Source organism: Globicephala melas, chromosome 10 (assembly GCF_963455315.2).
Source record: "Globicephala melas chromosome 10, mGloMel1.2, whole genome shotgun sequence".
Taxonomy (NCBI): domain Eukaryota; kingdom Metazoa; phylum Chordata; class Mammalia; order Artiodactyla; family Delphinidae; genus Globicephala; species Globicephala melas.
Window position 1 is genome coordinate 7,950,575 of NC_083323.1, and position 21,183 is coordinate 7,971,757.

The window sequence follows — 21,183 nt, forward strand, 5'->3', positions numbered from 1 at the left end:
AGCAGATCCCCTGCTTCTTGCTTCCTAAAATGCAGCCTGAATCAAGGTCTAGATTCCACGGCCAAACGACCTCTCTGTCCCTTTTCGGCCGCCCGCCTCCACCGCTACGCCCACCCCCAAGCCGGAGCAATTATACAGGAGCGTCCAGAGAGATACGGGTGGAGATTTTCCTTTATTCGTTTTTATTTTGGAGAGAAAGGGCTAGAGCCAAAAAATGATGCCAAACACACCAGGCCTCAGAATGAGCCCTGCATGTGCAGGACCCTGATGGGTGCTCACTCTGGATCTGGTGACGGACAAATGTGCCCCCCGAAGAGAATGACCCCACAACTGCCCCCCTTGACCCTCTCCCTTTTTCTTAATTTCAAGGCCCTCACCCACACCCATCCCGGGTAGCCTTGTCATTCCCAATAAGTGGATCTCCTAGCAAATTGGGCTTTTACCTCCGTGGGCTCAGACCCCACCCCCACCCCCAAATAAACATGCATCGCCTAGAGATAAAGGGAAATTGACACAGGATGCTGGAACATGGAGAGACCACACGCTTTATTTTTCATCATCCTCCAGCTTGGGAGAAAGGTTGCCCTCCATCATACCAATGAGAGACAGGAAGAGGCGGTGAGGCCGCACCACCTTTCCCATTTCCCCAGGGGCCTGTGCCCATACCCCTGCTCACGCCCTGGCCCTGCCTGATTTTAAATAAACCCGGCAAGAAGCCTTCTACGTCTTCTCTCTGGAAAAAGACATTTGGGAGCTGGTAGACGTAGGGCTCAGCTGAACCTTTAAACCAATCTTCTTGCTCAGTTTCTGTTCAACCCGAAAGTCCATCTTGTTCTACGAAGGAGATTTCTGATGCTTGAAGCCCCCAAACCTGGCTCCGTTGAGCAATCTGTGGGCCCTGTTGAATGTTTTTAGTTGTAACCACCCAGCCTCCCTGCATCCTCCCAGAGCGGTCTTTGGTTTCTCTCAGCATCTTCCCCCATGGTCTGCCGTGGTGCCCTGACGTGGAAGTACCCAGGGTGGCAGGGGAAGTGTCAGGTGCCCTTGCTTTCTGTCCTCTCTTCATCAGCCGTCTGGGCATTGCTGATGGCTCGAAGCTGCCCCTGGGCCGCAGGCTTCACCGATAGGACCAAGCGTTTTCGGAACGTCTCACAGAGCACGATGTACACAAAGGGGTTGAGGCAGCTGTTGGCATAGCCCAAGCTGATGGCCACGTTGTACAGGTAGACAAAGGTGAGCGTTGGGCGGCTGATGGACAGCTGGGTCAGCTGAAGCACATAGTAGGGCGCCCAGCACACAAAGAAAACCAGGCAGATAGCGATGGCCGTGCGGGTCACCCTCTTTGTCCGCAGCCGGATGCTGCGTTGAGAGGCGGGGGCCACGGAGGATGTCATGCGCTGCAGGATCCTCACATACGCGGCCGTGATGACCACGAAGGGCAGGGCAAAGGCCAGGAAAAACTGGTACAGGGTGAACCAGTAGAGGTCAGTGTCTGGGTTGGGCAGGCGGATGCCACAGCCCACGGTGCCTCCGGGGAAGGGGATAAGCCTAGCATAGAGCCACACGGGGGTGATGCTGATGAAGGACAGGGCCCACAGGAGGCAGATCACCAGGGTGGCCACAGAGGGCTTCCGGAACTTGGTGGAGGAGATGGGGTGGACGGTGGCCAGGTAGCGGTCAATGGCCATGGCGGTCAGGATGTAGGTGCTGGTGAACTGACTGTTGGCGTCCATGGCTGTGATGAGGGTGCACATGGTCTCTCCAAAGTGCCAGACACCATTGCCCATGAGCTGGTGGATCATGAAGGGCATGCCCAGGAGAAAGAGGAGGTCCACCACCGAGAGGTTGATGATGAAGATGTCGGGGACGTTGCTGAACCAGGGCAGCTTGGATTTCTTCACCACTGCGAAGATGACCACGGAGTTCCCAACGATGCCCAGGAGGCAGATGGCACCGAACACCGAAGGCATGATGATGTTGGTGTAAGAGACGCTCCCTGTGCGAGGCGGCAGCCCTGGGGACAGAAGGAGCGAGCGTCGACCATTTGACATGGACTCTGCTCTCTGAGGGCTGACCTCCTACTGGCGTGCTCAGCCTCCAGCCGTGAGCCTGCCCCCCATTCATCCCCCTGCCATTTCAGCTCAGAATCCTCCCTACCATACTCCCTGCCCACACTGCTGCTAATCCTGCCCCCCGTGCCCTCCTGCACCGGTTCCCTGGTCAATCCCATCAGAGTCTCCCACACCACCTGTTTGTTGAAGGACCGGTCCTTTGCCTCCTGCATTTTCTCAGAAGTCACAGAGTCAAGAACCACAGCGGTCTGCAGAGAATTGTTCTGTGGGCCTCTGGGCTTCACCAGGAAACAACATCAAAACAGCCAGCAGGACATGAAACTGTGTGCATGTGTGAGCATGTGTGGGTGCGTGCATGTGTTTTCTCCTTTCCTATTTGCAGCCCTGATCATTTCATTTCAGGAGTCGCTGGTTGAAAGCTGTGTACTGATTCCTGGGCATCTCTGTGGGTGACTGTCTCCTGGAGGCTTTTGCCCATCAGACCCACAGCCCTCCCCTCTCCTGGGTTCCTGTCCAGGATTTCCTTGGTCCCTATCTTCTGAGTCTGGGCTTCCCAGGCTTCCTGAGTGACCAGAGACCGAAGCTGTGTGTTGCAGCCCAGCTACCCGAGAATTTTCTCTATGCAAACCTTTCCTCTTTTTTCTTCCTCCTCTTATCCTTCAAAGCTAGAATTCCAGGGCATCTTAGCGCTGGAAATGTCCTCTAATCTCTGTGAGTTATCCCTTCCCACGCCTCTCCAAGGAGGCAGTAAAGATGTTTCAGATCCCATAACACGTAGTTCGAGTGAAAAGCCAACGGGATCGGTGAATGAGTGAGCCTCCAGCTATCTCCCTACATACCACCCTCCAGCTTCTCTTGCTCGCTTTTCTAGCCTGGAATATTTTCTGCAAAGCATCTTTGGAACTCCTGGGCAGCTCTCCCCTGCCTCCCTCGCGGCTGGCCACCATCCCCGGCCACTTCCGAGGGTGCATTTGCCCTCTTCTCTGCCCCTGCCGTTTCATTCTCATCCCCTTTTCCCCTGCCCCTCCGGGCAAAGCATACTGCACATCTTATCCCCAAGAACTGTAATAAAGTTTCGCCAGCAGTTTGGCTCAGAGGTGAAATCTTCCCATTTCCCACCCCCGGCGCAGAGGAGGGAGGACTCCCCTCCAACACGTCTCACCGGCCGTGGTGAGGTTATCCGGGCCATCCGAGGTGTTGCTGGCATTGGGGCCGGTGGGCAGCAGCGAGACTTCCAGGTCCATCCCGCCGGCGCCGGCGGCCGCTCGCCCGTCGGCCCACGCAGGCTGCGGCAGCCTCCCGCGCCGACCGCTGCGTCCCGAGCCCCGGCCCCCCGGAGCCCCGCCGTCTGGAGGGGGGTCTTCCTAGGCAGCCCGGCAGCCTCCGCTGCCTCCGCTGCCCACCGCTCTCCCCTCACTCCTTCCCCGGCTCCCACTGACATCACCTAGACACATTAACATTCGGAGGCAGATGCGCGTTAACCTCTTCGGTCCTGCGCCGCAGCAGCTCCAGCTTCCGACTGCCTGCAGAGCCCAGCGGCCGGAGCCGGGCTCAGGCATCCCCATGAGAGACGGGGCTTCCTTCCCTCTGGCACTTGGGCTGTGTCTCCAGTGCCACAGGGGGTGCTGCTTCCCTCACGTGAGGCTACAAGACTCTGCAAAAGCACGGAGCCCGGCCAGCCCCTCACCCCAGGGACCGGTGCCTGGGCCACCGGGCCGGGGGCCGGGGGTGGCTGGGCGCAGAGCTTGGAAAGGCAAGGCTTGGACCACAGCACGCCTGCCCCCAGGCCACCCTCGACCCCTTCCCAGCGCCCCGATGGATTCCAGCCTTCAGAAGCTGAGGAGTTGTTGGCTGCTGAGCCCTTGCAGGCACTCAGAGGCAGTTCAGGTCACCCCATGTTGGTGATGGCCAGGGTCTCGGGGACCAGAAGGGGACAAACTCCCTTCTGCCCAGGATCAGCATGGACCAGGCTTAGAGAGATGCTCTTAGGTCCTTGAGGTTTTACCTGGAACTCCTTGAGACAAATTTCAGAACAAAGACCCCCAAAGAGATCACCAAGAACAGCCTGAGAGGGCAAAGCACTGCGTAAATTCTCGGCATAGGCATCCTGCTGCCAGCCTCTATGTCCCTCAGAGCCCGGAGCCACCACCAGACCCGCTGCCGGACTCAGGAGCCGGGGGTTCAAGGTAACCGCAGTCTGATCCATACATACTTCTTAAGTCTTATTTATTTATTTATTTATTTGCTTCATCCAACAAATATTTATTGAGCACTTACTACTTGCCAAGCACTGTTCTAGGTTCTGCAGTGAAAAAAACAATAAAGTCCTTGAGTCCCTGTTCTCATGATGATTACTTTTAAGTTGGGGGTGGGGGAGCAGGCAGAAAATATACCCCCCCCGAAAAAAAGACAATTTATGATATTGGTGATCAGTGCTATAAAAAACTTAAAGCAGGGTGAGGGGGCCAGGGAATACTGGGGGAGGGGGAGAGGTTACTACTTTACATACGAAGGTCTCTCGGGAAGAGTCCTGAAGGAAGTAAAGAAGCGTGCTTGGAAATATCTGGAGGAAGAGCATTCCAGGCAGCAGAAATAGCCAGTGCAAAGACCCTGAGGCAGGAGTGTGCTGGGTGTCTTTGGCGAACTGTGGCTATAGTAGAGCAAAGGGGAGAGTAGCAGGAGGAACTAGAGGAATGGCAGATTCTGTCAGGCCTTAGCCCTTGTCCTGAGAAAAGGACTTATGTGCACGTGGCTCTTCTGAGAGCTGAACCAAGAAGCAGCCATGAGGGAGTGGGGACAAGAAGACAGGAAAGAAGACAAAGCCAACAGAAGGTGCATTATCAACTTCGCTGCTGTGGGCAATGGGAGCTTGCGTTTAGCAGGGTCCTTGAAAAGTGCACAGACTGTTTCCCAGAATCGTCTGCCTGAAGGATGGGGGGCAGGAACATTTTCCCAGTTGCCCACTGGTTGAGTGTTGCCACTGGGGTGTTAACTCTGCGCTCCTGGGTGCCTGGGAGGAGCAGGCTCCTACGGCATCAGATGTGGCACAGAATGACTTTTGATGTGCAGCTCACACTTGAGGCGAGAGGCTGTCGGCGCAAGGTGAATCTTGTGCTCGAACCAAGAGGGCTCTGAGAGCGCTGACGTCCTGGGTGAAAAGCGAACAGACCCAATGTGCATGCCGGAGGCAAGACACATCAGCACAAGATCAGCTGAGCTCACACACACCTGTCTGCTACAGCTGGAGTCAAAGTCAGAGGCAGCCGAGGGAGATGTGACAAGGGTGACCAGAAGCATCCAATATAGAAGACTATTGCAATAATGCAAGTGAAATAGGATGGTATCTTAGACCGGGGAGGTGGGGGTGGGGAGAAATGGTGGGTTTCTGCACATTATGTAGAGCCCAGAGGATTTGCTGCAGATTAGACCAGAAATGTATGAGATAAAGAGGCATCAGGGATGACTCCTAGGGTTTTGGCCCAAACAGCTGGCAGAATAGAGATAGGGAAGTCTGTTGGGAGGAGAAGATTTGAAGGAAAAATGAAGAGTTCTGTTTGGAGACGTTACATTTGAGACATCTGTTAACATCTGAGCAAAAATGTTGGGTAGTGTTGGATGTGAGCCAGAAATTCCAAAGAGAGGTCATGCCTGGAGGTATGAAGTTAAATTGAGGACACTGGATGAGCTCACCTAGAGGGTGAGGGTGACTGGAAAAGAGTTGTGAGGACTCGGCCCTGGGGCATTTCAGAGTTTACAGGTTGGGAAAATGAGCCTCACAGCCCACTATTTCCTCCTCTTCCACCCGCCATAGTCTTCCCACCTCCATCCATCCACCCACCCATCCATCCATCCTTTCCTCCAGCAAATCATTCTTGAGCCTCTGCCCTATACCAGGCACTGTGCTAGGCTCTGTCGGTACAGTGAAAAAAACCAAACAAGTGCCTGGTATCAAGGAGCTTCAACGACAGAGTGGTGAGAGACAGATAATCACAAGCAAGCCAATAAGTAAACAAAGTATCCTGCTCAACGCTTAGATCCAGACGAGTCCAGGTAAGTTAATCATGAAGGGATTTAGGTGTTTATAAAAGCACGGCTCCTGAACGATGCCACCCCTGCACTAGCAAAATGACTCTGCCTGACTGGAGAAATTTAAACCATGACTGAGCAGCAAGGGAATCTGGGAAGGGTAAGTTTTAGATTTCTGGCCTTTGCATGTCAGGTGTGGGATTGGTGGAGGGGCTGAACAGTCAGTCCACAATGGCAGATGACTTGTGTGGTAGGGAACGAATGGGATGATGGGAGTGACTGGGGTCCTTTAAAGAGGAGCATTAAGGACGTCCTCTCTGAGGAGGCATTCAGGTAGAATGCTCAGCGTCCTTTTCACTACAAATGACTAACCTACACCATCTCGCACTCTCCTCGCCAGTGACCGTCTTAGGGCTGGGCATCCCTCCTGGATGCCATGTGCACCTCTTCAAACCCTCTTGGCTACACCTAGTTTATATTCCATCCATTGCTGCAATGACCCTGCTCAGCACGGTCCCTAACCAAGTTCAGGTAAAGGTACAGGTGTACCAAGTTCAGGTGCAGGTATGACCAGATGGTGCTTTGCCCTAGGCCGGCACCATGTGCTTTTTACCCTCTGTCCCAACTGTCTCTGTTGCTGTCGTGACTTAGAATATAGGACCCCACAGAATGCCCACGCCAAAGCAACCTGGAAGTACGGGGAGAGTTCACTCCTTAGGGTGAACCGTTGGCCAATGAGGGGTGGGAGCCACAGAAAGATGCTTTTCCCATGTTCCCCTTTTCCTGAGACACATTTCATATGGCTTCTCTGGGATCCCATGAGGTACAGCATCTGGTCCCTTGTAGTGGTGGACAAGCCCACACCGCTCACCAACTCCTCCTGAGAACAGAAGTTTTGAGCTACTCTCCTCCAAGCCATCTGGCTTTTGACCTGCTCAGCTCTGCCCAGCACAATCACGAGGAAGATCAGGCCTACGTACAGCAATAAACCCTTTCCCTCCTATCCATGTGCCCCCACTCACCATGCCCTACCCAGGGTACCCCAAGGGTTTGGTGTATCTCTCTGACTGCCCCCGTGGTAATATCCACCTGCCCTGTACTTTTCAGGACTTGGCTGTCATCTGCATGTTTTGAAGTCTTACTGGGGTCACTGCATCAGATTCTCACTTGCTCCCCTCACTTCTGCCTTGCCCCTTACACTATACTCCCTACCAAACAGCAGGAGTATTCTTGTTAAGATAGAAATTTCAGGGGAATTCCCTCGTGGTCCAGTGGTTAGGACTCCGTGCTTTCACTGCTGGGGCCAGAGTTTGATCCCTGGTCGGGGAACTAAGATCCTACATGCTGCACGGTGCAACCAAAAAAAAAAAAAGATAGAAATTTCATGACCCTACATTGTTGAAAACACTTTAGTGGTTCCCAATTGCTTTCAGAATAAAGTCAACCCCCTAACAGAATATAATGGACATGATCATTTTTGGTACCCAGGGTTGATCCCCCAGAAAACCACGGCCTTGAGAAGTTCTTTGGGAGGGGCAGTAGCAGCTCCTCTAAACAGTCCTTGGTGGGAGCTGCTGGTGGGAAAAGCAGCAGTTGAAGTGGGCTTTCTTATTTCCGCGGGGATGTGTAGACCCTGGGGTGGGAGAAACCAGGTAGCAGCACTTCCCAGAGGAAAGTGAGCATGGTTATTATAATAGGCGGGGCCAGTGGAGTTACCCAGATGACTGCCCTGCAGAGGCTGATGTGGCTAATTGATCATGGAGTCTCTAAAACCAAACTATATGAGCAGCCCTTCGCTAAGTTCCTACTTGATCTGTATATCTGAAAAAACCTTCAGGTCTGAGAAGCAGAGCTCTGACTTTAGCCACTTGGCTCTCCTGGTCAGAGTGGGAATTAAGGTGGATCAAGTAATAAATGGAGTTTGACTGGAATGACTTAACAATAGTCCCCGGGGACCTCCAAAGCTATTTGTTTCCCTGCCCCTACTTCTATAGCTGGAATAGATATCCCAGCCATTGGCAGAACTACTGTATTGGCTCTTGGATTGGCAGAGTAAGGGATGTGATGAGGAGAGGAGTCAAATGGAAAGCCCTCTCTACAAAAGTGATAAGCCAAAAGCAATATTGCACCCCCTGGGGGATTGAAGAGATTAATGGTATCATCAAGGCCTTTAAAGATACAAGGTGGTGATTTTGTCACATTCCCACTTGACTCTCAGTTTGGCCAGTGGAGAAGGCAGATGGGCGTCAGGGAATGCCAGTGGGTTACTGTAAACATAATTATGTGGTGACTCCAATTGCAGCTGCTATTTCAGATGTGGTATCGTCGTTGGGGAAAATAAATACAGTCCCTGACACCTGGTATGCAGTTACTGATCTAGCGAATAAATGCCTTTTTCTATATCGCAGAAAAGACCAGAAACCCTGCCTTTTTTTTGTGAGGGTCAACAGCGCACCGTTCCCATCTTGCCTCGGGGCTTCATTATCTCTTTCGATGGCTCTTCGATTCTCAGACTTTGAACACTTCAAATGCCATGAAAATACAAAGGCCTGACATCTCAGTAAAGGTTTGGGGTCCAGTGTCCTGCACGTGTCACGATCTTCCCTCCAAAGTAAAGCTCAGTTTACCCGACATCCCCTACCCCAAAAGAGGAACCCCTGGAGACACACAGTTGGAAAAGGGAACAGCAATTCCCCAAAGGAGCAGGGAGCAGAGGGGTGCGGGACGTGCAAAACCAAGGGGAGCCTAGTCCCCCCAGTCTCCCCTGTTAGGTCTGGCATGCCTTGCATGCAGGGACTGTGGCTCTTATTCTAGCGTCAGACACAGCTGCCATGTCAGTCAGTGGATTCTGAGTACACCCCAGGTCCCCTGCTCCAACCTGGCACCCTGCCTTTGGACATTCGCACTGTGCCCTGTACTTTTTCTTCACAGCAGTCATCACAGTTGTAACCAGACATTTATTTATTGTATAGTTGATGACTCAATGCCTTTCCCTCACTAGATTATAACTCCCAGGGAGGCAGAGGACCATGTCTGTCTTACCTTACTGTATTTCCTGGGCCTCGCCCAACGCCGGGTACACGTTAGACATTCAGTAAATCTTGGGTGAATGAATGGCTAGTAGAGGGATCTAAGTGAAAGCCCCTGGCACAGAGGTGGGCAGAGGGGAGGGGAGCACAGCAATACTGGCCGAGATCCCTGACCCCAGGGCTCCACTCAGCCCCAGTGCTTCCTGGGCAGCCTGGCAGCAGTGGCCGTCACGCCTGTGGGCAGGCAGTGGACGCCCGTCAGCTGTGAGGCAACCCAGAGGCCACAGCCTCCTTCTGCTTGAGAGAAAGACAAACGAGATCACCTTCATGCGTAGGATTCATCCTAAGATTCATGGAAATCCCAAGGAAGAGTGGGAAAGCAGCTGAGGTAAAAACACTTGCATGAAATTCTGCCATGTGCTACAAGAGGGTGGAACTTAGAAGACATTATTCTAAGTGAAAACTGCCAGACCAAAGCAAAACAAAACAAACAAACAAACAAAACATAGTATGACTCCACTTTTGTGAGGTCCCGGGAAGAGTCAAATTCATAGAGACAGAAGAAGAATGGTGGTTTCCAGGGGCTGGGAGGGGCGGGCGATGGGGAGTTAGTGTTTAATGGGTACGAGTTTCAGTTTGGGAAGATGAAAAATTTCTAGATGTGGAGATGGTTGCACAACAGTGTGAATGAAAATACCACTGAACTGTATGCTTAAAAATGGTTGAAGTCAATTTTCTGGGGTATTTTTTGGTTTTTTTGTTTTGGGCTGTGCTGTAAGTCATGTGGGATCTTAGTTCCCTGACCAGGGATCGAACCCATGCCCCCTGCAGTGGGAGCGTGGAGGTCTTAACCACTGGCCTGCCAGGGAAGTCCCAAAGTCAATTTTCTGTTATGTATATTTTACCACAATTTAAAAATATGTTAAACAAACCCAGTCAATGAATCTGCTTACCCAAATGTGTTTCTGCAGAAATTTAGAAAATGCTGGCAAGAGGAAAGCCATGTTACAGGCCTTAAAAACATTGAAGTCATTAAGGCCCCTGAAAATGGCTAGAAGACATTTTAATGATGGGAAGCATTTTCATAAGACATGTGCTAATTTTTTAAAGCATTGCTGTAACTAGTGCTAACAACTTAGTGGAGTTGCCAAATATTAGTAAAATTGCATATTTTTTTTTTTAGGATTATGGAAAGAGTCTCAGGCCAAGGATGCCACTGAGGAGTACTTCAAATGCAAGAAATGATCAAATAAAAAAACTGGGCTCTTGTTCCTCAAAAAATAAATACAATACAATACAATAAAAATACATTAAACAGTTTAAGAATGGTATCACATATAGTAATTGAGTCAAGAGCTTTTTATAAGATCTCAAAAACCTAATAATATATGTCATATTCTTATAAACTGCAGCTCCAAGGCGTGTTCAGTTAAATATATTTTCTTAATAAACATGGAAAAACTAAAACACCACCACCACTCTGAGCCCCAGAGATTTCAACACATCAGGCCACATGGAGACCTGGGGCAGCTTTGCAACATCTTTGGGAGAACAGATCAAGGTAGGTCACTTGCCTTCTCTGTGGGCACCCAGCCCTCGTGCTATTCAAGAGAGAATCTGATTTTTTTTTGCCTCTATCAAATATTAGGAATTCATGTTGGACAGCAAGTCTCTTCAAACCACAGGCCTGTGACCAGAGGAAAAAAGCTGCCTTCACTTGCCAGGAATTGTAAATTGTAGAAATTACTGTTTAAGGCCTGCTTTCCTTAAAACGGAGCTGTGTGATATTTAACATGGGTGACAAAACAATTCAGTGAGGGAACGAATAGACTTTTAAACAAATGGTGCTGGGACAACTGAGTATCCACACACACAAAAATGAAATTAGACTCCTACCTCACACCATATGCAAAAACCAACTTAAAATGGATCAGAGACCTAAATGAAATAACTAAAACTATAAAACTCTGAGAAGAAAATATAGGGGTAAATGTTCATGACCTTGGGTTAGACAAAGACTTCTTAGATATGATCAAAAGCTCAAGCAAGAAAACATAGATAAATTAGACTTCATCAAAATTTAAAACTTTTGTGCTTCAAAGGATACCATCAAGAAAGTGAAAAATCCCACAGAATGGGAGAAAATCTTTGCAACTCATATCTTTAATAAGGGACTTGTAGCTAGAATATATAAAGAACTCTTACAACTCAATAGTAAACTGACAAATAATCCAATTTTAAATGAGCAAGGTATCTGAGGAGACATTTCTCCAAAGGGGATATACAAATGGTTAATAAGCACATGAAAAGATGCTCAACATCATTAGATATTAGGAAAATTCAAGTCAAAACCACAATGAGGAATATGTTTAATGCCACTGAATTATACACTTACAAATAGTTAAAATCATAACTATTATGTTACATACATTTTATCACAATAAGACAAACACCATGAGATACTCTTCACACCCACTAGACTAGCTATTATCAATATGACAGATCCTAACAAGTCTCCTTGTGATGGACGTGGCCAGGATGTGGAGAACTGGAATCCTCATACACTGTCGGTAGGAATGTAAAAAGGTGCATCCACGTTCAAAAACATTTCCTCAACATGTTAAACATAAAGTCACCGCATGACCCAGCAAGTCCATTCCTGGGTCTATACCCAAGAGACATGAAAACATGTCCACACAAAAACCTGTACACAAATGTTCATAGCAGCATTCGTCACGATAGCTAAAAATTAGAAGCAACCCCAATATCCATGCACTGAATGGATAAGTAAAACGTAGTATAACCATACAATAGAATATTATTCAGCCATAAACAAGAATGAATGGGGAATTCCCTGGTGGTCCAGTGGTTAGGACTCCATGCTCTCACTGCTGAGGGCCCGAGTTTGAACCCTGGTCTGGTTGGGGAACTAAAATCCCACAAGCCACGCAGCACGGCCAAAAAAAGAGAAGTACTGATACATGCTACAACATGGATGAACCTTGAAATCGTTATGCTAAGTGAAAGAAGCCAGTCACAAAGATGACGTATCTTATTATTCTATGTGAAATGCCCAGCATAGGCAATATTTATTGAGATATAGAGTAGATTAGTGATTGCCTGGGAGGAAAGTGGTGGGGGGGGAAGGGAATGACTGCTAATGACTAGGAGTCCTTCTATGCGGTGATGAAAATATTCCACTATTTTTTTAAAAAATAAATTTATTTATTTATTTATTTTTGGCTGTGTTGGGTCTTCGTTGCGGTGCGCAGGCTTCTCATTGTGGTGGCCTCTCTTGTTGCGGAGCATGGGCTCTTGGCGCATGGGCTTCAGTAGCTGTGGCACGTGGGCTCAGTAGTTGTGGCTCGCGGGCTCTAGAGCGCAGGCTCAGTAGCTGTAGCGCACGGGCTTAGTTGCTCTGCAGCATGTGGGATCTTCCTGGACCGGGGCTCGAACCCGTGTCCCCTGCATTGGCAGGCGGATTCTTAACCACTGTGCCACTAGGGAAGCCCAATATTCCACTATTTATTGTGGTGATGGTTGCACCACTCTGTGAATATAGTAAAAACCATCAAATTGTACACTTCAAAAGGATTATTTTACGGTATGTGAATTATACTTCAATAAATCTGTTTTGAAAACGTTGGTGGGGGTCCAAGGGCTGGGGCCAGAGGAAGGGTTGAGAAATGCCGGGTCTCTTCTTCCGTCCTCAGGGCAAATGTCTACTCTTTGTCTCCCTCTTCGCCTTGCCTCCTGGGAACCTCATCCAGCTGCCTCTTGCCAACCTTTCGGAGGATATTGGGGCTGTCCACTGGGAACTGCCTTGAACACTCTTTGCTGAAAGGGACTTCCTGGGAACGCCTTCGACGTCCGAATCGCAGTGTGAAGTTGGGTTTCAGCTGATTCTGCCGACGATGTTGGAGTTGGTACTCAGATGAGTTTACACCTTGGCTCTGCTGCTGACTTGCTGTGTCATCCAGTCAGTCCCTGACCTGCTCAGTGCCAAGTGGGAACTGGAGTAAAGTGAGCCTGCCTCGGGATTCTCCTGGCTGTGGGAGCTTCTTTTTTTTTGGCAAAATGATAGTAACTAACATTTGCACAGCCTTTTTTACTCACATGCCTTATCTTAGCTGACCCTGTGGAATAGATATGATCCCCAGTGCAGATGTGGAAATGGAGGTACAGAGAGTTTGGTAAGTTTCCCAGAGCCGTCCAGCTGGCACAGTGGTGCTGAGCCCCAAGCCTTGGCCTTCGGCTTTTCTGACTCCAAATTCTGCTCTCATTCCTCTCCACGGGACTCCCTTGTGTTGACACTTTCTACTTCTAAAATGCCTACATTGAGAGAAACTTTCAAATTGGTCCCAACTCCTGTGTTTTCAGCCCTTGGAGACAGCCCCTCTGCGCCGTCCCTCTCTGGCCATTTGCCTGCTCTAGGCCTCCTGCCCACTTCAGTTCTGCAAAGCATCTGGGCCCTGATTTCACCCAGCTGAACAGGACTGGGCTGGCTCACCCTGTGACAGTGGGTGAATGTTTCCAGGAAGGACTGAGGTGGGGGTGGAATGAGAGCCCAGTTCTTTTTAAAAGAACTTTAATCCCCAGTCTTTGATTATGGCACACAGGACCCTTCATGATCTGGCCTCTGCCCACCCCTATGCCCAGTGTGATTCTTAAATAGCTCAGTGTTTCCAGAAAGCGCCACGTGCTTCTACAACATTTGCACACATTGACCCCTTAGATCTTTCTTTGCTTGTCTGCCTCCTAAGCTGTTCTTCAAGATGTCCCAGAATGACCTCCTCCTCCAGGAAGCCCCCCGCCCACAGCTCCCTTCTGCTCCCTACCCCGTCCTGCATCAAACATCCAGCACGACAAACATCAGAGCAGATGCCAGTACTGCCCGCCCCCGTGCCCCCCCCCGGCCCAGGTCGCTCCGCCAGGCTGCTGCACCCATCCTCCAGCTGCTGAGGGGGATGGCTCCAAGGCCTCGCAGCCACCCCAGCTGTCCTTTTGTGTGGAGAATTACCCTTGCCTGATAGGAGCCTCCTTGCCAGGGAGGTCACCACCCCCATACGCCAGCAGCCAAAGTCTGAAAGGGGAGTAGAAAAGGCCAGTCCACCCCCCACCCCACCCCCCCGCCAGCACACACGCGCCCTCTGGACCAGGCCCAGGCTAGACTGACCTGAGGCTTCCTGCTCAGCAATGACCTTCTGCACTCCTCCCTCGGGTACCTTCCTTCAATAAACCCCAGATCCCTGCTATCACATCCCACTGTGATGAGCAGTTTTCTTATTGTGTCCCAGACCACACTCTGTGCTTCCCGAAGCCAGGGATTTATTGCTTTATTTTGGTGGCCTCACCTCCTAGTTGGGGACCTGACAGAGAGCAGGTGCTCTGCGTTGAGTTCTATCCAGTTTCTGAGCTTCTGTGCGTCCCGGTCTTCCCATCTGTCTCCCCCGATTCCTTTCCTCCAGGACCCTCTCCTCACTGGGCCTCCCTCCTCTCTTCCTCCCCTACCCACCAAGTGCCAGATACATCCCTGCCCCCCAGCCCCACGTCCTGCCCCTTGCAACTTAGATTTGAAGGAAAGAGACTGGCAGAGCTGTAGAGTGGGTGGGGCCGGGCTGGGGGCAGCTACGCCCCTCCCCCCGCCCCCACCCCCACCACACGCCCGGGGACTGGGCAGCAGGAGGCTGTGGGCAGAAAGCATCCTCGGCCCCTGGTTGGGCGGCTGCTCCAGCTGCTGCTCCGGATTTCCCCTCACTTGCTCTCTGTGCTTCTTCGCTTCATAAATGCTCTGGGAACCGCGGTGCTCCACTGTTTTCCATTCGTTCCCACCCACTCACAGCACCAATCCCTGTCACCAGAGGAATGAATGTCTTGCCTCTGAGGCTCACTAACTTTCCAGGCAGCAACCAGCTCACGTAGCAGCTGAGTGAGTGCGGCGCCAGCGGCCCAGGAAGGAGGGCACGCGCAGCTGATCGGGTGGAGCACGTGGGTGTCAGCGGAGGCCCCCTCCTGTTGCACAAAGCAGAGGAGCAGAGGCCAAATCCACCCCAGAGGCTGGCCCTGGGAGGGCTCATCTCACCTAACTCCCCACACTCAATCGTGCACTGTTTTTGCTGCCCCACCTCCATTCTCCTCATATCCCTCTGCAGCCCCAGCAGCCCCTGGGCTTCCAGCAGGTAACTTGTGTGTGTGGGAGCTCAGCAACTGACCCCAGTAACCATGATGATTGGTCCAGGGCTGGGCAGGTGACCTGTCAGAGCCAATGAGATGCATTGAGACTCAGGTTCAAAATTCTGGGACAGAGGTGCTCACTCCTTTTAGCTGGACTTGAAACTGGAGAGGATGGGGGGATTAGAGCTACTGGCTCCAGGTTGCTACCAGGTGAAACATGAGACTGGAGCCATCCCTATAGAAGAAAGAGAGAGAAATTATAAGAAACTGAGTCCTGACTATATCCTGGAGTCCTGAGTCCAGCCATACCTGAAGCTGCATTAATACAAGGACTTTTGGACTTCTGTAGCTCAATATACCCCTTTACTTAAGTCAATCTGAGTTTTTTGTCACTTTCTTGTTGAAAGAATTCTAATCAATACAGGTATTTGTTACCCTCTTTAGCTAATTCTTTCTGATTGTGTCCTGACGGAGACATCATTGTTTGCAAATGTGAGAAATTGAGCACAGCTGCCTATATTGTCTTGTCTTCATCTGATTTAGATGCCCTGTTTGTACTGCGTGTACTGAATTTAGTGCTATTTAAAATACCTTCAAAAAGATCATAGTGTGATTCAGCATTTGGAGAAAAAGTGATGATGCAGAAGGACAGGGATATGGATCAACAGGGAGTGAAACTAATACCAGTGAAACAAAGTTTTCTCTTTGGAGAGATGACTGCTCTTATCTTACAAAGCAACAGCAAGTGCTTTGCAGAACCTATGGCAGGAAGACAAACGAGGAGCAGGGGTTGTATTACATTTTGTTTCTAAACTGTGGGTAAAAGGATTGACTATCTACACCAAGCAATGGAGCCTAAGGCGGGAGAAATTGCCAATCTCACAGAAGAAATGAGAGGAATCTCCAAGCCAGGAGAGTTGCGGTGACTGGTTTATGGCTTGTCCGAGACTATCATTAAGACTTCTGTCACAACGCAATTGGTGTGTTTTCTTTCTTAGTGGTGCATCTTATAACCATTGGAATATGCTGTTACTCCAATTTTGCAAAAGTGCTGTTAAAGTCACTTGCTCAATGGTTGGACCTAGAGATTGTCATACTGAGTGAAGTAAGTCAGACAGAGGAAGACACATATCATATGCTATCACTTATATGTGGAATCTAAAAAAATGGTACAAATGAACCTATTTACAAAACAGAAACTGAGTCACAGATGTAGAAAACAAACTTATGGTTACCAAGGGGGGGAGAGAGGGATCAATTGGGAGATTGGATTGACATATACACACTACTATATATAAAAGATAACTAATAAGAACCTACTGTATAGCACAGGGAACTCTATTCGGTGCTCTGTAATGACCTATATGGGAATGGAGTCTAGAAGAGAGCACATATACGTATGTATGGCTGATTCACTTTGCTGTACAGCAGAAACTAACACGACATTGTAAATCAACTATACTCCAATAAAAAAATTAATTTAAAAAATTTTAAAAATTAAATGCAAAATAAATAAATAAAGTCACTTGCTCAAGGTCACAGGCTAGGTCTGAACACCATGGACCTGACCGTTATGTCACACACATCCCCCACCCTGGGAGGGCCCAGGTTCCCACTGGTCAAGGAGGGTGTGGAACTGGGGACACTTCTGCCATCCCTGCCCAGCTGTCTGAGAGCCCTGGCCTAGGCTGGATGGCAGGAATGTAGAATCAGGTGGTTCCCCTGTCCTGGCCTTTAGTACTATTTGCTCTCTAACTGAGTTCAGTAGCTCAGCCCTAAGAAGGATCTCCTGCTCCCAGATGAATTTTTGTGTCTACAGTCTGAGGAGCACCAGTAGGCTGTGCCTGTGTTACTGACCAGGGTTCTTGGCCTTCCCCAATCAATAGCAATTGAATAGAGGCCACAAGAAATTCAGGCAAGTCTATATTGGAGCCCCTGCTTCAGCAGGGGGGAGTGAGAACTAACAACAGTTTCCCTTGCTAGCTTGCTCATCGAGAGGGGGAAAGCTTGTTTCTTATATGGGGTGAGGGTAGGGGTGTGTCCAGGGGTCGGGCCGGAGGGGTGGCTTAGGTGTTTTGCTCACCCTCTAGGTGGTGGTGTGTGCAGGGGCATGTGCGTACCTTGCTTTTGCGCTCAACACCGTGTTTCTGCTCCAGACTCTTCAAAAGTGACAGTTGGGTTTTTTTGTCTCTTTGTAACTTTTGGGTCCAGAATTTGCCCCAACTGCTCATGCACGCAGTTATTTTTGGTCCCATACACTTGCTTTGTATTTTGTTGCTCCAGGAAAGGTGTGTCCAGGTGCAAGCATTGCAGCACTGCAGCAAAGGGTCCCAGGTCCCAGCAAAAGGTCACAGGTCCCAGCCTATCTCACTTGGATTGCAGTTTTCTCCTCCTCAAAGCATTTTTGAACATCTTTGCATAAAACAAGATTTCAGTAGAGATAACATTGCCATTTTTCATACACGAAGTAATAGGAACATTCCTACTAGAGTTATCTTTCTACTAAAGCCAATGGAAAAACAATAGATATGTGGGACTTCCCTGGTGGTCCAGTGGTTAAGACTCCCCACTTCCACTCTGGGGTGGGGGGTAGGTGGTGCGAGTTTGATCCCTGGTCGGGGAGCTATTATCCCGCATGCCGCGTGGTGCGGCCAAAAGAAAAACCAATAGATGCTATTTGTAGCATGGATGGTGATTCAGTTTATAGACTCTGGAGTCAGACTTGAGCTCAAAGCCTGTTCTGCCACTTACTAGCTGTGTGACCCTGGGCAGGTCCTTTGAACTCTCTGTTTTCTCATTTGTAAAGTTAGGAAAATAACAGTAAGCAGCAGCATCTACCTCATAGAGATGTTGTGAGGCTCAAATGAGATAATATATATAAAGCCCCAGAGCCCAGCACACATGCTCATTTATTTCACAACCCCGATGCAGCCCTGACCATGTACCAGCACTATTGTTTTCCTAGGACAATTCAGAGGACGGTTATGAGGATTAGATAAGTCAATATCTGTCAGGTATGAACCACATCTCCTAGACTCAGCATGGCTCAGTAATTCCTTACTTCCTTCTTAGCTTTTTTATACTTTTAAGAAGATACTTAGTATATTTCGCCCAGTGTTTTAAGCTATCTTTAGTGGGCATGTGGGTATGATTTTCCTAGTCCACCACGAGCGGAAGTATAACATTTATTATTTATTGTCTTTCCCCATCCTCCACCTTGCCCTAAATAAAATGTAAGCTCCATGAGGTAGAGGTTTTTGTCTTTGTTCTCTGATGAAACCCAAGTACCTAGACAAGCTTGAGGACAAAGGACAGCAATGTTGCAGCATCAGACCCTTACGAAGTGCTTACTTCTCTTCTTAGCCACATGGTGGCTAGGAAGACACCTGGCCACACGGTGTCCTCCTTTTTTCAAGGAGGGGCAAACGCAGCACCTCATTCACTCCTCTTTCGGGGTTGACTGCGTGCAGTGCTGGGGAGACACATGTTGCAGGGTTCCTGCCCTGGGCTGGAACTCTGCCTCCTGCTGTCTCATCCCGGTTAATCCTCCCAACACCAAGGAAGGCCATCTACCTAGAACATTCTGAGACAGCTCCCTTCCCATCTTCCCCGAGGAGCTAATCTCAAAGATTTTATGGGTCTGTGATCCTGTTTTGGGTCCCTTTTTCCTGCAGCTCTAAAAGGCACTATTTGGGATCAAGAGAGGTGTAGCAAGAGAGCCTATTCTGACTCTTTGGGAGAGAGAGAGAGAGACACTGTAAAATTTGAGGGCTGTCAAATTTAAGGGCTTCTTCCTTATGAGTTTGGACAGAACTCTAAGAAGTGAGGTTTGATCTTGGAAGGAGTGTGTGTGTTTGCTTCAGAAGTTTTCTACACAATGTGCACCTGAAATTCTCACACAGGTGGACTGAAAGCTAAGAGGAGACCCGACCTGAAAGGTATCCACCTGCTCTGGACCATCCTTAGAGCCCTCCCAACCCCCCTTTCTCCCCAGACTATTCGCAGGGTGCTGACTGCCAGTGCTTGTTATTATTTACTCAGTCCGTGAACAGATATTTACTGAGCACCTACTATGAACCAACTCAGACTTGGAGAAGTCTGCTGCTGGAAGGAGGGGGCACGGATCTCCGCAGAATTTCCTAAAAGACGGGTGGGGACTTGCTTTAGGGCAGTTGGGAAAAGCGCCTTTTGAGAGGAGACAGACCCTGGGTGACGAAATAACATTCATCTTTTAAGGCAAGAGAAGAAAAATGTAAACAAAGTTTTTCTCTGCTCGCTTGGGCCTCCTTCCTCCCCTCTGGTGTGCACTAGGCATCTGCATTATGTGTTAACCAGGCCTTCCCCACAGCAGAAACACCCGCTAAGCCATCAAGATCAATTTTTCTTCTTCTGGCACCAGCCATGTAACTTCTTAGAAGATGACATTATTTACTTACAACCTTATTAATGTTGCTAGCTCTGTGATCTATATTCTGCCTATCTTACAAGATTATTTTTTTCTTGCATTACCAAATGTGTGACTGAGCCTCCAATAAAGTAATGATGACCAGGCGACTTGGAACAATTGGCCAAATACATAGTTCTATAAGATCAATGATTGTCACAGTGTAACCCTAGCTATGGGAAGAAGCAACAAGAGGGAACCATTTCCTGGACCACAACAAACTAGTAAGACAGGTGGTTCAGAGGCTTCCGGTGACTGTTAACAGAGCCTAGTCCAGTAATAACACACTGAGTGGCCTGTGAATGAAATCCTCGCCCTGCCTGGGAATGAGCCTTCCTGGTGCCACGGGACAAACTGGTCATGAAATGCCTCCCAAACCTCGATTGAAATGAATACTTAAAGGGAAAGGATTATAAAATAAAGACTGTTGCCCACCATCCAGTTCTACAAGAATCAAGTCATTAGCCACTGCAGTTGCTGATATACGATACACCCTGCAAGGAATTCAGGGCAAAGCTCAGCGTGAGGCTCTCTGTGTGCTGGGAAAACTGGCAGGACTGGCCCCCGCTTAGATAGATATTTTCAGGAGAGAATGTTAGGAACCCAGCTTCTTGTCCCTTCTTATACTTAGGAAAGCACTAAAACCATTGACTAAGCCCTCTGTTCCTCGAGAAGAGTGGTAACCTGCCAGGATGGGTGTTTGATTGCATGCACCCCCTTGGTCAAAATCACCATATACACTGCCCCACCCCCCTTACCTCTTCAGAACAGTCCTCAGAGCTTTTTGGAAGACTCTCTCCTGCTGGGTTATAAGCCTCAGGTTGGCTCCAATAAAATTCTCCATTTCTTTCTTAGGTTGGCCATTGATTCATTTTTCATCGACCTGATGATGGGAAGTCAGATTAGGAGCTGGAGGTACCCCTGATGGGGGCCCTCTTGGTAAGATTCCATTACTTAGGCCCCTTCCCCTGGGACTCTGGAACAAAACCTCCTCACTCCGGGGTCACTGAGGTCTCTCTGTGCCAGGCAGGTTGAAGTGAATTTCAGGAGGCAAGGCCAGCCCTTGCCGCAGCTCCACAAAGCAACCACTCACCTCAGCTTCTCAGGAATGTGACTGTAATGAGAAAAATGCTGCCTGCTCTTCCAGTTCTACAAGGATCAAGCCATTAGCCAATGCGGTTGCTCAGCCCACAGACAGTGTGCCCAGAGGGGAACTCGGGATGGGGAAAAACGGGAAACATTCTGTGCTTTGGATATACGGGGCCCCTAGATAGTTAAGATACACAATTAAGGAAAATTTTCAGTGACCCCAGATTCTTGCATCTTCCTATACATAGAAAAGCACTAGGGAGTTCCCTGGCGGTCCAGTGGAGGACTCGGTGCTTTCACTGCCTGGCCCGGCGAACTAGGTAGGATCCCGCAAGCCACGTGGCCAAAA

General features: G+C 49.4%; 1 protein-coding gene and 1 non-coding gene across 4 annotated transcripts; one reads left to right on the forward strand and one right to left on the reverse strand.

The window, feature by feature from the left end:
- Nucleotides 1-398: 398 nt before the first annotated feature.
- MCHR1 (melanin concentrating hormone receptor 1) lies at nucleotides 399-20,741 on the reverse strand. Of its 3 annotated transcripts, none has more exons than XM_070046432.1 (2): nucleotides 20,504-20,741; nucleotides 399-2,014 (listed from the first exon to the last, which is right to left on the reverse strand). In XM_070046432.1, the coding sequence occupies exon 2, from the start codon at nucleotides 1,968-1,970 to the stop codon at nucleotides 1,035-1,037; it is 936 nt and encodes a 311-aa protein (XP_069902533.1). In that variant the 5' UTR covers nucleotides 1,971-2,014; nucleotides 20,504-20,741; the 3' UTR covers nucleotides 399-1,034. The 3 variants fall into 3 exon arrangements, with proteins under 3 accessions (XP_069902533.1, XP_030711722.1, XP_030711723.1); XM_030855862.2 differs by lacking the exon at nucleotides 20,504-20,741 and adding an exon at nucleotides 3,235-3,864; XM_030855863.2 differs by lacking the exon at nucleotides 20,504-20,741 and adding an exon at nucleotides 2,249-2,270.
- LOC115853114 (small nucleolar RNA SNORA33) lies at nucleotides 10,057-10,186 on the forward strand. Its single transcript, XR_004039429.1, has one exon. It is a non-coding gene; the product is annotated as a small nucleolar RNA SNORA33 (small nucleolar RNA).
- Nucleotides 20,742-21,183: the final 442 nt, after the last annotated feature.

Excerpts from the sequence above, each read along its gene's own strand:
- MCHR1 (XM_030855862.2), bottom strand. The coding sequence starts at position 3,316 with ATGGACCTGGAAGTCTCGCTGCTGCCCACCGGCCCCAATGCCAGCAAC. Across the intron at positions 2,015-3,234 it reads GGATAACCTCACCACGGCCG|GGCTGCCGCCTCGCACAGGG; the intron begins GTGAGACGTGTT and ends TTCTGTCCCCAG.